The sequence below is a fragment of the Hippichthys cyanospilos genome, chromosome 19, assembly GCF_059441005.1.
Source record: "Hippichthys cyanospilos isolate Australia breed blue-spotted pipefish chromosome 19, RoL_Hcya_1.0, whole genome shotgun sequence".
Classification (NCBI taxonomy): domain Eukaryota; kingdom Metazoa; phylum Chordata; class Actinopteri; order Syngnathiformes; family Syngnathidae; genus Hippichthys; species Hippichthys cyanospilos.
Genome location: NC_142387.1, coordinates 16328178 through 16342239, shown reverse-complemented (window position 1 = coordinate 16342239; position 14062 = coordinate 16328178). Strand labels below are relative to the sequence as shown.

Sequence of the window (14062 nt, the reverse complement as noted above, 5' to 3'; positions counted from 1 at the left end):
TGTATCTCTTTGCACTCATCCCTAACACACAGCACCATCTCAAGGCAAACAAGTGAACTGCATACATATTGTTAACTGCTACAGTTAACATGATTAATTTAAAGGGTCTGGGAGTGTTTTATTATTCTTTACATGATATATTTTGATCAATATGCACTAATGTAATGTTACTATCTTTGATGTGTGTGTGTGTGTGTGTGTGTGTATATATATGTGTGTGTGTGTGTGTGTGTGTGGTGTGTTGAAGTAAATACTTCAACAGACTATTTACCAGTTTGGAGAGAAAATATGACAGAAGATGCATGACAAAAAGTTGGCTTACGAAACGAGCATAAGAGTTGATCGCATGATGTCAGACAAATAAAGCCAAGAACGAAAAATTCAGTTATGCAGAAAAGCCTCTGGAAAATATTCCCGCCAGCCAAAAAAAAGAAGAAAAAATAACGATAATAATAAAAAGTTGAGTGATGAGCCGTTTTGAAGATGGTGAAATATCATCATTCACATTGTAAATTTTGTGATTGGCATTTTATTGAGTTCCAGCCTCTCACAATAGCCATTTTTTTTTTTTTTTTTGGGGGGGGGGGGCAGCTTCCGATTTGATTTACACATGACACTTCCTGCGTTGAATAATGTGTTAGAAGAATGTTGGGGGCCCCGTCCGAGCTTGTTCCTGCAAAAGAGCAACAAGACACCCAGCCGAGACCGGGCCCTTGTCGCTGATTGAAAACAAACACGTCTGCCGCACATGTGGGGGGGGGGGGGGGGAGGGGGCGGGTCTGCCCGGCCCCGCCCCTCCTCATTAATCAGGGCCGCATGATGAGCGCCAAGTAAAAACATAGGCGGGCCCGACGGGAGAATGTTATCGCATTGTTCACTCTTCCTGACAAGCCCGACGCGTGGGGGGGCCCGGGGGGGGGGGGGCAGCGGGCACCCCGAGGGGGAGGGGGTCCTGATTGGCCCTCTGCTCCTCTGCACTTTTCTTGGCTGCCGGCCAGAAAGCTAAGACAGGCAAAAATGTCTTCCAAATATATATACTGGATATATTTGTATTCTTGAATCTTTATGACCATGTAAAGTAAGTCGTTTTTTTTCCTCGAAAAAACAACTCTGTATAGTAAGGCTTTTTCTTAAAAAAAAGGCTTTTTTTTGTTTGAAAAATACCATGTTCATTTAGACTTTTTTACATTTAAAAAATGACCAAGGCGTTGTTTTTTTTCTTGAAAAACAGCCATGTATAGTAAGGCTTTTTTACCACTGAAAAAAAATTGTATCGTAAGGCTTTTTTTCCCTAAAGGCTTATTTTGTCAAAATGATCATGTAAAATAAGGCTTTTTTTCCTTGAAAAACCATCCATGTATAGTAAGGCCATTTTCACAAAGAAATGACAATGTAAAGTAGGACTTTTTTCATAAAAATTGATATAGTAATGTTTTTTTGTTAAAAAAATGACCATCGTAAATTTCATTCACAATATTTCTCTTGCTTGGAAAAAACATGCGAAAATTTTAAAGCACTATCCTTTCCTATATATTTTCCAAATACATCTTGAATTTAGTCCGAATTAAAATGTAAATATTTTTTTCTTTAGTCTTGAAGCAAGAATTTCCCTTTTCCCTTCCAGCTTTTTTTCTCTTTTTTTTAGGTGGTGTTGCGTGACGATGACGTCATCCCTCGAAGGACCAACATGTCAACGCGTGAAGGTGTGACGTGATCATGCGCCCCCGTCAACGCGCGACCTCTCACTCCCTAACGCACGCGCATTTCAGCGAGGTCATTTTATCGCTCCACAAACTTGAATCGTTCACTCATGTTCGCCTGTGAACTTTCCTCCAAATTCCTCCATCGAAATTAAACAACACACGAGCAAAGTTGTCAAATCGAGAACACGCACGAAAAAAAAAATCAAGTTGAGAAAAGCAAGTCGAGGCAAGAAGAAAAAAAAATGTTTGGAAAGTCCCCAAAAGTTTGCGGCGTTGCGATTGGTCAGCTTTCTGGCATACGGCGTCGCGAGCGCGCGCGTGCGCGACCTCGTCGGGAGGGCGTCGACGAGAAAGGATGTTTGGAGTCCTCCTCTGTTTTGGAAGCCAAAGCGCGAGTGACTCGAGGCTGTCGTCGCATTCGAGAAGCGATCGACTTTTCGCGAGTCCCCCCCCCACCTACGAGGACGCGATGTCGCTCGCTACCGTCCTCATCCGGGCAAGAACCGCAGCGTTCGTTCGTTGTGTGATGACGTTTGCCCGTGCGAAGCGATGCCCCCCCCCCCCCCCTCCATGCCCCCCCCCCCCCTCCCCCGTGTTTCGTTTGGTCCAAGCTGACGATTTGCGCGACGATTGTCGAAAGTTTCATGTTCTGTTGCGCAGCTGTTGCGGTCGCAATCGAGATCGACGCTCTTGTGTTGTGGGGCGTAGAGGAAAACCCAACACTTTAAAAGGGTTTTATTGATTTATTTATTTTTTTATCCCAAAAATGTATTGGAAGGGGTTTTTTTTTCACAAAAAAGGGACCGTGTATAGTAAGCCTTTTTGTTTTGGGTAGAAAAAACAACTCGGTTTAGTTGTTAGTTTTTTTTTGTTGTTTTTTTACCTAAAAACGACCATGTGTGGTAGGGTTTTTTTTTTTAACTTTCATGTATAGTAAGCCTTTTTTTCTGCAAAAAGAAGCAAAAAAACGAGTCTATAGTAAGGCTTTTTTTCACAAAAAACGGCAGTCTATAGTAAGGCTTTTTGTCGAGAAAAAAAGTCTATAAGAAGGCTTTTTTTGCAAAAAAAAAGACAGTGTATAGTAAGGCTTTTTTGGAAAAAAAAAGTCTATAGTAATACAGTCTAAACAGTCTATAGTAATGCTTTTTATTCCCAAAAAGTCTATAATAAGACTTAAAAAAACCCCAACAGTCCATAGTAAGGCTTTTTTTTGGAAAAGATACGAGTCTTACGATACAACAAAAACATCTTTAGTAAAGCGTCTTATTATTAATGTCTTTTTTTCCTGAAAAAAAAAACAACACAAAAATCCCATACAATACCTGGTGTGTTATCCCTGAATACACACACACACACACAAACTTCATGTACTAGGGCTTTGTCATTAAAAAAAGAATAATAAAAAGGAGGGTTTTTTTTTTTGGGTGAGTCAGCATTGAGTAAGGATGCGGTCATGGACGAGCGTGACCTTTCGGCGCACGCGCAGCGCGCGCGCTTGCCCCCAGCAGACAGAACGTAAGTTGAGCGCCGAGCAACTCCCACGGGCCGTCCCGTCCAACGCAGATCGAGGCCAGATGTGCTCGCCGCTCACGTGGCCGAGCGAGCGTTCGGAGGTGGCGCCTTTCCCCTCCGCTTCCAAAGGCGCGGCGGGACGCCGCTCCCAACTTCCGGAGCGCGTCCCCGAAGGCCGAACCGGAATCGCGCCGGCACGTTAGCTCCAGGAGCTAGCGGGCTAGCTTTGCTTCGCGCGCGTGTTTACGGCCCGTCCCGAGTGTGTCGGCGCAGCGGGCCAATAATGAAAGCAACGTGCTAACAGCAGGCAGTGAAAGCAACACATGTACTTTGGACTTTACTGCCTTTTTCTTCTTTCCCCGCGTATCCTTTGTACTCGCGCCCGCCGCTGACATCTTTTGTCTGATGCGGATGTCAGGCACGGAGACGGCACGCTCGGGCCGCGGAAAACCCGCTAGCCCGCTAGCGAGCGCGCCGTCGGCCTGTTTGCTTTTCCCTCCCCGCAAATTAGCGGGCCGACACTTGATATTCGCGCGGCGGACTTTGCACATTTTCACATGTCAAGACAATTACCCCGCACTCTCCGCTCACCCGCCTTTGAAAGGTCAACCTCCGTTTGACCTCGGGTTAAAAGCGGCGTTTTAACCCCGAGTTTCGAACCCCGATCCCCCCAACGAGCCCCCGCCCCCTATTTTCAAACCTCAAGCCGAACAGAAAGTTTGGATCAAACTATGGCCATTTCTGGGACTTTTATGCGGGCCGCCTGAAAATCAATTTTCCACTAATAAAACAAAACGCGACGATACAATCTGGTATCTGGTTACGATCGAAACTGGTATAGTAAGGCGAAAACGAATCCAAAAGGTTAGTCTGAGATCCCAGCTGGGTTCCGAAACCTAAACGGGGTGTCGAACTCCATCCCGTACCGATAAAATCACGGCATAGATTTCAAGCGGCAATTTCAAAAGGACGATCCAAAATGGTCACGGTTCACATTACAACGAATCGTAAAACAGTTCCAGTTATTGAAAAGATGGTCCCGCGGGCCCCGCGTTGCCCGCCCCTGCCTGGCCTCGCCCGAGCCCCCCAACCTTATTTTGAAGTCCCGTTCGAAAAGGCTCGTTCGCACCGCGTAAACCCAAACGCAGAGCCTCCCCGGTTGAAAAACAAGCAAAACACCCAAACAAGCCATAAAGTTTGTGCGGCGCGAGAAGGTAAGGAGGCTTTGGATCCTCCCCCGAGCGGCGCTCCTCCTCGGCGGGGGAGGTTCGGCCCGGGCCCGGCGCCTCCCCCGTCCCGTCCGGTCCGGTCGGCACCGGTGCCGTCCCCCCCCCCCCCTTCCCTCCTTCCCTCGGCTCGCTCCTCCTCGCGGCGCCGGGCTTTTCCTCGGCCATTGTTGTCGGCGCCGGCTGGCTGGGCTGGCGCGCGCGGTACCGGGCGGCGCCGCGTGGCCATGGCGGGCTCCGCTCCGCAGCAGCTGGGCGTCGCGCTGCTGCTGGCCGTCGTGCTGCAGGCCGTCGTCGTCGCCGTCACCGTGCTGCACTTCGGCGCCTCGCTCAACGCCGTAAGTCCGCCGCCGAGCCGAGCCGAGCCGATCCGAGCCGAGCCGAGCCGAGCCCGTCCGTCGCTCTGTGACCAAACACAACGGCGCAAAGTTAGGTCTGCGATAAGTAAGCCTCGAGCCCGTCGGCGAGGGAGCCAAATCAGCGAGCGCGTGAATTAGTCGCTAAATTGACAAATAGAGGGCTATCCGAGTGACTGAGTGAGTGAGTGAGTGAGTGCGTGCATGCATGCGCGAGTAAACGCACAGATAGCCGTGCAAGTAGGCAGGTAAATCCATTTCGAATGAGCGAACGAGTGAGTACATAGGTGAGTGGCAAAATAACGGCGAACGACGACGGAAGTAAATGAAGAAATACGCGAATGAGTGAGATAACCAGTCAGTCAATTGCTGCAGAAAGTAAGTCAATGAGTTAGTGAAATCAAAACAACCGTAAAGTCGAACCTAAGTCACAGCCAGTGAGTGAGTGAACGCACAGATTGCAATTCAAATAAGTGGGCAGGTAAATACATTTCCAAGTGAACGAGTGAGCAACATTAAATGGCCATGTAAGTAAACGAATGCATTATGAATGAGTGAATAAGCCAGCCAGTAAAATGGCAACAGAGTGAGCGAATGAGTGAGTCAACAGCTACGTAAGTTAGGCAAGGGAAAAAACGATCAAGTAAGTGTGAGCATACAGGTAAGTACACGAGTAGGAAAATAAAAGTCAACGAATAGCTGCGTGAAGAAATGAGTCAGCCGGTCACTAAATTGGTAGAAATGGAACTATCTAGTAAACAGGTGAGTTCATGACTACCGCAGTCAATGAATAAGCGAGGGTGCAAGTAGGTGAGTAAACACACAGATCGTTATGGAAGTAAATACATTACAAAGTAAATGAGTGAACGAGTGAGTATAAAGCGAGGACATGAGTAGGTAAATAACAGGAAAAAAAAACTAGTGAGAGCGCAAGTAGGTGAGTAAACACACAACTAGCTAGTACTCGAGCAGACAGGGAAATACATTTCAAAGTACGCCGGCGAACGAGTGAGTATAGAGCTGCGAAGGAAAATAACAGTGAAGGACGAGAAGGAAATGAATACGTGAACGAGTGAGTGAGCAATTAGGTGAGCAAAAACATACCTAAGTGTGTAAGTAAACAAACAAATAAGGTCTGTAAAAATATATATTTATAAAAATACGTCTTTGGCATTGAATGAGTGAATGACTTAAGTAAATAAAGGAGTGAATAAAGAGGCAAGTACGTAAATATGTGAGTAAGTGAAAGAGAAAGTAGTGTAAGTAATATAAGCAAATAAGTGAATGAATATGTTGTTCTATTTTTATTTATTTATGTAAGTTATAAGCAAATGTCAAAGTATGAAAAAGTGGGTGAGCAAAAAAGTACCGAAAGAAAAAGTCAATGACTAATAAGCCAGTCGAGTCAAGTTGACAAGAAAGATCGGAAGGAGCTCCGTTACGTGCGTCTAGGAGATGCGGCTAAAGAAGTCCGATAGTCATGGGTTTTTTTGTTTTTTGTTTTGTTTTGTTGCTAAAATGACCATGGATCCTAAGGCTTTGTTTTTCCCCACTAAATTTCAACTATGGCTTTTTTTTCCACAAAAACGAGCATGTATGAGTTGTTGTTTTTTTTACAAAAAAAGACCATGTATAAAAAGGCTTTTTCACCCCAAAATGACCATATTTAGTCAAATTTTTAATCTTTTTTTTGCAACACGCAACCAAGTATTTTTCCCCCACAAAAAACGATCATGTATAGCAAGCCTTTTTTTTCTTGCAAAAACGGCCATGTATAGTAAGGCTTTTAATTCAGAAAAAAAAGACCCATGTATAGTAAGGATTTTTTTTTTTTTGGCAAAACACAACCTAGTAAGGTTTTTTCCATATAAAACGACCTTGTAAAGTAAGGCTTTTTATTTTCAAAAAACAACTATGCATAGTAAGGCTTATCATTCGTAAAAAAAAAACACCGTGTAAAGTTTCTTCCCATAAAAACGAAGGCTTTTTTTTCCCCAAAAAAGTCATTAAGATATATAAGAAACACAAGTTGTGAGTAAATCCATATTTGGGTGAGTTAATAAGTAATTGCGGTATCGTTAAATGCGTGTGGTTGACAAAAGCGAATTATTACTATCGGTATCTGTAAAAACATGCACCACGAAAAAGGACTTTTGTACTTTTAAGTACAGAATATGAATCAGTGCTGATTTCTTTGGTCCTTTTGCCACCTGTGTTGTTGACAAGACAAAGAAAAAGTTGAAGCTTTCCTCTCGAGCTCCTGCCAACAATCAGGAAGTTGCGAGTGTTTTTTTTTTTTTATATAACTGCTGGCACATGTGCGCGTGGCTTTTGGATCAAGCCCAACAAAGTGGAGTTGAATCAGTGACTCATGTGAAATGCAAACTAATGGCTACTCGCTCGCAAAAAAACCAAAGCAAACCAAAAAGGCCGAGGCCAACAAGTTCCCTCCAGCAGCTCCCGGCACGCCATTTTTAATAAAACACCTTCAAGTGGACCGCATACTGATTTTGTCGATTCATTATTTCATTTCGGGGCATAAAATTCAAAATAGAAAAAAAGAAATCACCTTCCCAGAAGCTTCGCGAAGCACTTACGATATTTTTTTGCGCCTCTAGATGGCGCTCTCGCTTTACGGGCTTTTTGCAACGGCGAATGTTATTTTTGCGCGCCTGTTTTGCAGTTGAAGGAGACCTTCTCCAGGGGTAGCGTGTCGTGCCTGCAAGGCTGGGACGCGGCGGCGGCGCCGCCGGAGCATCCGTGCCGACAGGTCACGCAGCAGCTCCAGCAACTCATCGAGAAGGTGGCGCCAACCTCCCTTTTGTCTTTCACGCGCCCCGTGATAACGGCCTCGTCGTGATAACGGACGTGCGTCGACATGGAGCGTGCGGACGTGCGTTTGCGCCCTCACGTTGATTTGATTTCCCGCCATTCAGAGCTAATCGAGATTGTAATTCTATTCTAATATGTCTATAATTGCGCCGTTCCATCTGCAGCGCATCATAGCCCGGCTGTTTCTAATAAGAAAAGATGCTTAAAAAAAAAAAAAGACTGTCACTCAAGCATAGAGAGTCCAACCTAAGGAGCGGGGGCCATTTACGGCCCGCCATTTACAGTTTTGCGGCCACTAGCGTATACTAAAAAAGAAGAAATGAATACTGAAAAGAATTTGCCTCATCACCCAAAGAACTGATGGAACACTTTTCTTTAGAACTACTTTATATACACTTTACAATTGCTTGCTTGGAAATAAATAAATAAATCATAAATATCTATTTATAGTGACTAAACAAAAAAGCTTTTTTCTTTAAAATGTGTAAACAAGTTTTGAATAAATAGTTAAATATAAATGAATAAATAATAGCAAGTAAATCATAATAATAAACAATCATACATACTAAATAAATAAATAACGCTTTTATACATTTCAAGTGTCCCGAATGTCTTTCTGTTTTACTGAATGCATAAAACAGAAAGAACTGTACTGTATTACTGTATTATGAAGATCACTTTATCAGGTTGCTAGCTTGCTAATTGTTAGCAAAGCAACTGTCTGAATGTTCATGTCTTATCTTTGAATTTCTTCTTCTCAGGTTGCTCGCTTCGGCTAACTTTAGCTAACATTAGCAAACATTCTATAAGGTTACAAAATAAAAGGCTTAGCTGACTTGCAAAGAGTAGCAGGCCCATTGAAAAAAAAAATCCCATGTAAAGGTTTCCTGTCTGGATGGATAAAAAAAAAACAAAACAAAAACATTTCTTTTATGTGGCATCCGGAAAAGAAAAAAAAAGTTTGCGATGCTAATCCCACCGGCGCACACAATGAAGTCATTGACATGCGCGCGTGCGATGCCATCTTCTCGGCTTTCCTGGCCGCCGGAATGCATGCACCTGCACCTGCACGCACGCACGCACGCACTCCAGCCGAGTTTTCTATCCTAGTGGGGACATTACATTCACATGATGCATGTCCTAGCCCCTAAGAGCAACAAATTGCTTAACCTTAGCTCCTGACTTTAACAAAATGGTCCTCTACAAGACAAGTTCAAGAGGTCCCCACAGAGATGGTTAAACGTTACGGCAAAAGTAAAAGACGGTCAGATTTGGTCCCCAACATGTAGCACAAACCAAGGGAGCGCTCACACACAGACAAACACACACACAAATCTGTGGGGTCCACCAAAATGGTCCCCATAAGTTCAAGAGGTCCCCGCAAAGAAGGTTCCAGTAAAAGCAAGTAAAGTCCAATTTGGTTTGCCACTTAAGGCGCTGAAAGTTGTCGGCGCTTCATTATGACTGCCCTTATTTCACTATGACCGTTTTTTTCGTTTGTTCATTTTACCGCCTACTTGATGATTCGCTCGATTGTGCGAAGGCCGCGCTTTCTCCCTTCGCAAGACCGCGGCGCTCGGGGGAATCTTCCGGAACTCGTTGTTTTGCGTGTTGTCAATTTACCGAACATGTTTTTGTTTTGCGGCGCAGGCGCTGTCGCAGCGCTACCAGAAGCAGATCTCGTCGGCCGTCAGAGGTGAGCCGCGCCAACGCGCCCTCTGGATTTTTCCCGGGCGTCGCAGATACGCATGTTTTGGTTCCTATCGGGTCAGGACGCCGGCCCAAATATTTCCCAAAGTAAAAGCAAATGTTTGATTCGAGTCGGACGCGAGGATGATCGGTCAAAGACGGACGACGCCGGTTACTGTTCACGAGGTGAAACCCGGGAGCGTTTGGACTCAATTCAAACGCCACTAAATGGAGGCCAGGGATCGGCCCCATACCAATACTTGCTCATCCCTAATTATTAACGCCTTCACTCCCAAAGACATATTTCCTTTATTTATTTATGCGTCCAGACATTATGTCCAGACAAGAGATTTATATTTAAAACTTATCCAACTTGAAAGAAATGTCATGTCAGCACATCTTTGGGACTGAATGAGTTCATCGCTCCAAAAGGAGCCATTAGTATTTTTCGACAGGGTTTTGCATAAATGACAAGCACGTGGCCCGCTAATGTATTTATTGTCATATCATCGGACCTTAAACCGCTAATTCCAGCTTCCTTCACCAGTGGAAATTTCAACATTTAGCACAATGTAGCGTAAAATAATAAAAAAATGAATTAAAACAAAACAAAGTCACCGTGTCCAAATGAGTTATGCGTAAAAAATCCTGGGAGTCCCCAAAACAATTCCCATTCGACACAAACCAACAATAGTGCAATTCTATAGGGCTGATTGTCGCGCCTTGACTCACCGCGGGCCCACTTCCTGTTCAGATGAAGTGTCTCGGGTTCTGCCCTCGCTGGTGCCAGAGGACGGCGCGTCGCCGCGGCCCAAAGTGGCCGCGCACGTCACCGGAAGCTACGCGCCCAAACTGCGGGGAGGAATGGGAGGAGCCGGTAAGACGCCCGCCCGCCCGCCCGCCCGCCAACACAATCGCACAGCAAAGTTCAGCAATCTCACTTCAGGCCAGCACACGTTTCTTTTCAAATGAAGAGCAAACCAAGTGGAAGATGAAGCAAAATAGCTAAAGCTAAATTCAAATAGGTTAGGTATTATACGCATTGTCATTAGGGATGGATTTTCTCATTTCTAATTGTTTACTTTTTGATTACTGAAGTTGCTAAGTACTAAAAAAAGTAATCAATTACCTTGGATCGATAAAAAAAAAAAAAAATGTTCCGGGGATGGAACGAGTGAATCTCCGAAGATTGACAGCTTCGCATATTCCCATGAAAGACAATCGGCAAGATGAGCTTGGCGTGTCCTGGAAAATTGTCGTCCAACCTGCTTTGGACATGACGAGACACGGCGAGCCAGTGTCGGGTTTGAATCGTCGCGCCGCCAAGAATTTCTTTGCCTGCAGCGGAGGCGCACGTTAGCTGAAAAAAAAACAACAACAAATAAGGACAAATATTTACGGTCTATCCATTTAACTGGCTCAACACATTAAAAACGCAAAAAGGGTTTCTGTTGCTGCCACTAGGTGGCGCTCACACCGTGATGAAAAATATGATAAGAAAATACGATGAAATACGACAAAACATCGTGGCCGTCTTTTGGACTAGACTCGCGGTCGAGGTTCAATCACAGCGGCTTTTACGGCGAATCGTCGGATTTGGCGGCGCCCATTATCCAAACCTTGTCATATTTGGAGCAGGGCATCGGACGTTTCTCGAGGATTTTTAGAGAAAAATTCTGTTGTATTCATTCAGCGCGCTTGACAAAGTACAGTCCATAAAAAAAGACGTAATTGTTTGTGCCACTAGGTGGCGACAAAGGTTTCTGAAATGTCGGGTGAGGTAAAAAGGGCTCGTTTCAGCGTCCTGGGGCTCGGCGGCGGGCGCCCGCCGCGTTCAAGGCCAGAAGATCTGGTGCTGGGAGGGCGAGAAGGGCCTGGCCTTCCTGCAGGACGTCCAACTGGTGGACGGCGAGCTGGTGGTGCCGCGTCCCGGCCTCTACTACGTCTACGCGCAGACCTACTTCCGACACGTGCGCCCCGTGGACGAGGACGCCCCGGAGGACGTCGCCCACGAGGACGGGGGGAGGCCTCTGCTGCAGTACATCTACAAGAAGGTAAGGGGGCGGGCGCTCTCCCGGATTTTCGGGTCTTTTTTTAACCTTTCCCGATGTCGGTCTCTCGAAAGTAAATTTCCTCCGTTTTTCGTCATCGTTACGTGAAAGCAGAGCGTCTTTTATGTTTGTCCAAATAAGACGTTTGCAAACATCTGCTTCGACTTAAGAGAACAATCATCAACATTGTTTTCCTTTTTTTCCGCAAAACCACAGACTGGTGCCAGTTCGCGCAATTTCTGCAACGGGAATTCGGAATGTCCACTTTTTCAAATGAGGGATGGAAATTATTATTATTACGAAACATATTTTTTTTAATTCAGTCAAAAGAAAACTTGACGGGACAATTTCAAGGGTTCTGATTGGCCATAGTCTCTAAAAATTTCCCAGCTGCCCAAGCCTTTACTTTGCTTATTTCTGTTTAAAAAAAAAGTTGACGTGAACCGACGTCAGTGGTGCTTCTCCGTAACGTTCCCAATGACGTCTTTTCGCGCCAATGGCACTCAAGCATTAATCACTCAAACCGGTCAACAATAAATCGTAATCAGATGGCTTCGCGTGTCCCTCAATGTATATATGAGTTTGATTAAAAACATTTTGACAACTTTTATCTCGCGTATCATATTGTTTTTGTTTTGTTTTTTCCGATTAAAAAAAAATGAACGTGCCTTTGGTCCCGTTGGCGGCAGGTGAGCACTTACCCGGTTCCCATCCTGCTGATGAAGACCAGCAGGACTTCGTGCTGGTCCCGGGACTCTCAGTTCTCGCTGCACTCGGCCCACCAGGGGGGGCTCTTCTCTCTGGGCCCCGGGGACCGTCTCTTTGTCACCGTCACCAACGTTTCTGCTGTGGACATGGACGAGAAGAGCAGCTTCTTCGGGGCCTTCCTGGTCAGCTAGACCGCCGGGGGGCGCCCCCGGGCCTCCTGGGCGACCTTCCCATCGAGACTTTGCGGAAATTGACTGAAAAACTTTCCGAGCTGGTGAGAGGGACGGCATCGGTTCACCAAAAATACTCAACTTTGCCACTAGGGGGCTCTCCTTCACAACAAAAGGCAAGTACAATAGTTGCAATGAGCATTTTTCCCTGTCTGGGATAGACTATTCACCATAACAGGGGCGTCCCAACGTTTTCCTCCGAGGGCCACAAAAGGAACAATCAAAAGGGCCACTTTGAATGTTTTAACCCATTGATCAAGCACACCAATATCGTATCATATCCGAGACTTTCATACTGATTGTTTTTCTGAGCCATTACTTGGGAATCACTCACGCGATATGTTCCCGTTTCGGACCTTGGCACACAGCAGGACATCCAGGAAACAACTTCTGCTTGTAAAAAAAAAAAAAGTTATTGACTATAATTTACGTTCATAAAACCGTTGCGGTTTAAAAAAAATAATCAGCAAAACATTTAGTTCATGTCGTCAGCCGTTCAAGGAGGAACATTGGCCAGTGGCCCCCGAGCCTTAGTTTGGACACCCATGCTCTATAAGGTCCTCATACCACTAGTTCATTCATCTTTAATTCCGAGCACCAGTAGAACAACTTCCCAAACAGTTAACTTTTTTTTTTTCGCTTCAATCATTTCATTTCTGGCCGACTAGTTTAACTAGTTAAACTCTAGTCACGCTACAAGGCCAACTAACTACATTATCGCCAAAATCGCAATTTTGCCCTGCTAGTAGTTCTACAAATACAACACGGTGCGACGCTCGTGAGGCTACTAGTGCAGGGACCTTAAGCGGAATTTTTCAAATATGGAACAAAACGCCTTTCGATATTCGAGAAGTCCATTTGAAACGTGGTCGTCGTAAAGTGACTACTTGCTGCTAGCTAACATGCATTCCCTTTTTTTGTAGCCTAAACAAGCGAGCTTGTGGTGTCTGACAGTAATTTTTTTTTATTTGGCTGCTTGTAACGAAGCACTTAAGATTGTTTATTAGTTGAAGCGTATTCCTTTTGGTGGTGGGGTGACGTTGAACATTTGGGGGAAAAAAAGCTCGTTTCTAGTGGTTTCTGTAAATATGTGACTAATGATCTTTTTTCCATGTGTTGATGGTTCACATCCATCTGATGATTGATGCCATAAGAAACAAGTAAATTGGGGCTTTTTACAAGCATTTCAAATTGTTTGCAAAAACAAAAGCTGCGGCCAAGAAACGTTTGTCGTCAAATCTTTTGGGTTTGAGTAATTGTGTTGTCTTGGGTGTTTTTGTTTTTGTGTACCTACCAAGTCGCGTTGAATCCATCGACTGCATTCTGACGGCCAAACGTCCCACAGCCCCTAACGCATCACTGCCGTACGTCCATTGTATTGAGCTCAGCCAAAGAGGACTATGACCATTTGCATTCGGTTGACTGTTAAAATGGTCAATTTATACATATTTGTAACGCCCACCCACTTCGGAGAACAACTCACCTTTTGCCATTTTGGTGCGAAAGTAAGTTTGCTGTGAGTTGAGGCTCTTCACTTGGAACAAAAGAAGCATCTTATGTCATCTGCAAACAAATGCGTTCGTCGCACGAAGGTTGCGAAAAAATGATCGCAAACAACAATCGAGTTGTAAATAAAACGGAAATGTAAATTTATTTTATCTGTAAATATGTGTAATAAAGATTTTGTGACTTTTTAACGAATACTCACCTAGTGATCCTTTTTCTGCTTTGCGCTGCCACCCTGTGGACAATTCG

General features: G+C 44.9%; 1 protein-coding gene and 1 long non-coding RNA gene across 2 annotated transcripts; one reads left to right on the top strand and one right to left on the bottom strand.

The window, feature by feature from the left end:
• The first annotated feature begins 4558 nt into the window (after positions 1 to 4558).
• tnfsf10 (TNF superfamily member 10) lies at positions 4559 to 14008 on the top strand. The gene is made up of 6 exons (XM_088401597.1): positions 4559 to 4779; positions 7481 to 7600; positions 9280 to 9325; positions 10073 to 10195; positions 11119 to 11372; positions 12059 to 14008. Exons 1-6 carry the CDS (start codon positions 4669 to 4671, stop codon positions 12266 to 12268), a joined length of 864 nt encoding a protein of 287 aa, XP_088257723.1. The 5' UTR covers positions 4559 to 4668; the 3' UTR covers positions 12269 to 14008.
• Positions 4573 to 10673, bottom strand: LOC148408166 (uncharacterized). The gene is made up of 3 exons (XR_015863583.1): positions 10448 to 10673; positions 10051 to 10170; positions 4573 to 4844 (listed from the first exon to the last, which is right to left on the bottom strand). It is a non-coding gene; the product is annotated as an uncharacterized LOC148408166 (long non-coding RNA).
• Positions 14009 to 14062: the final 54 nt, after the last annotated feature.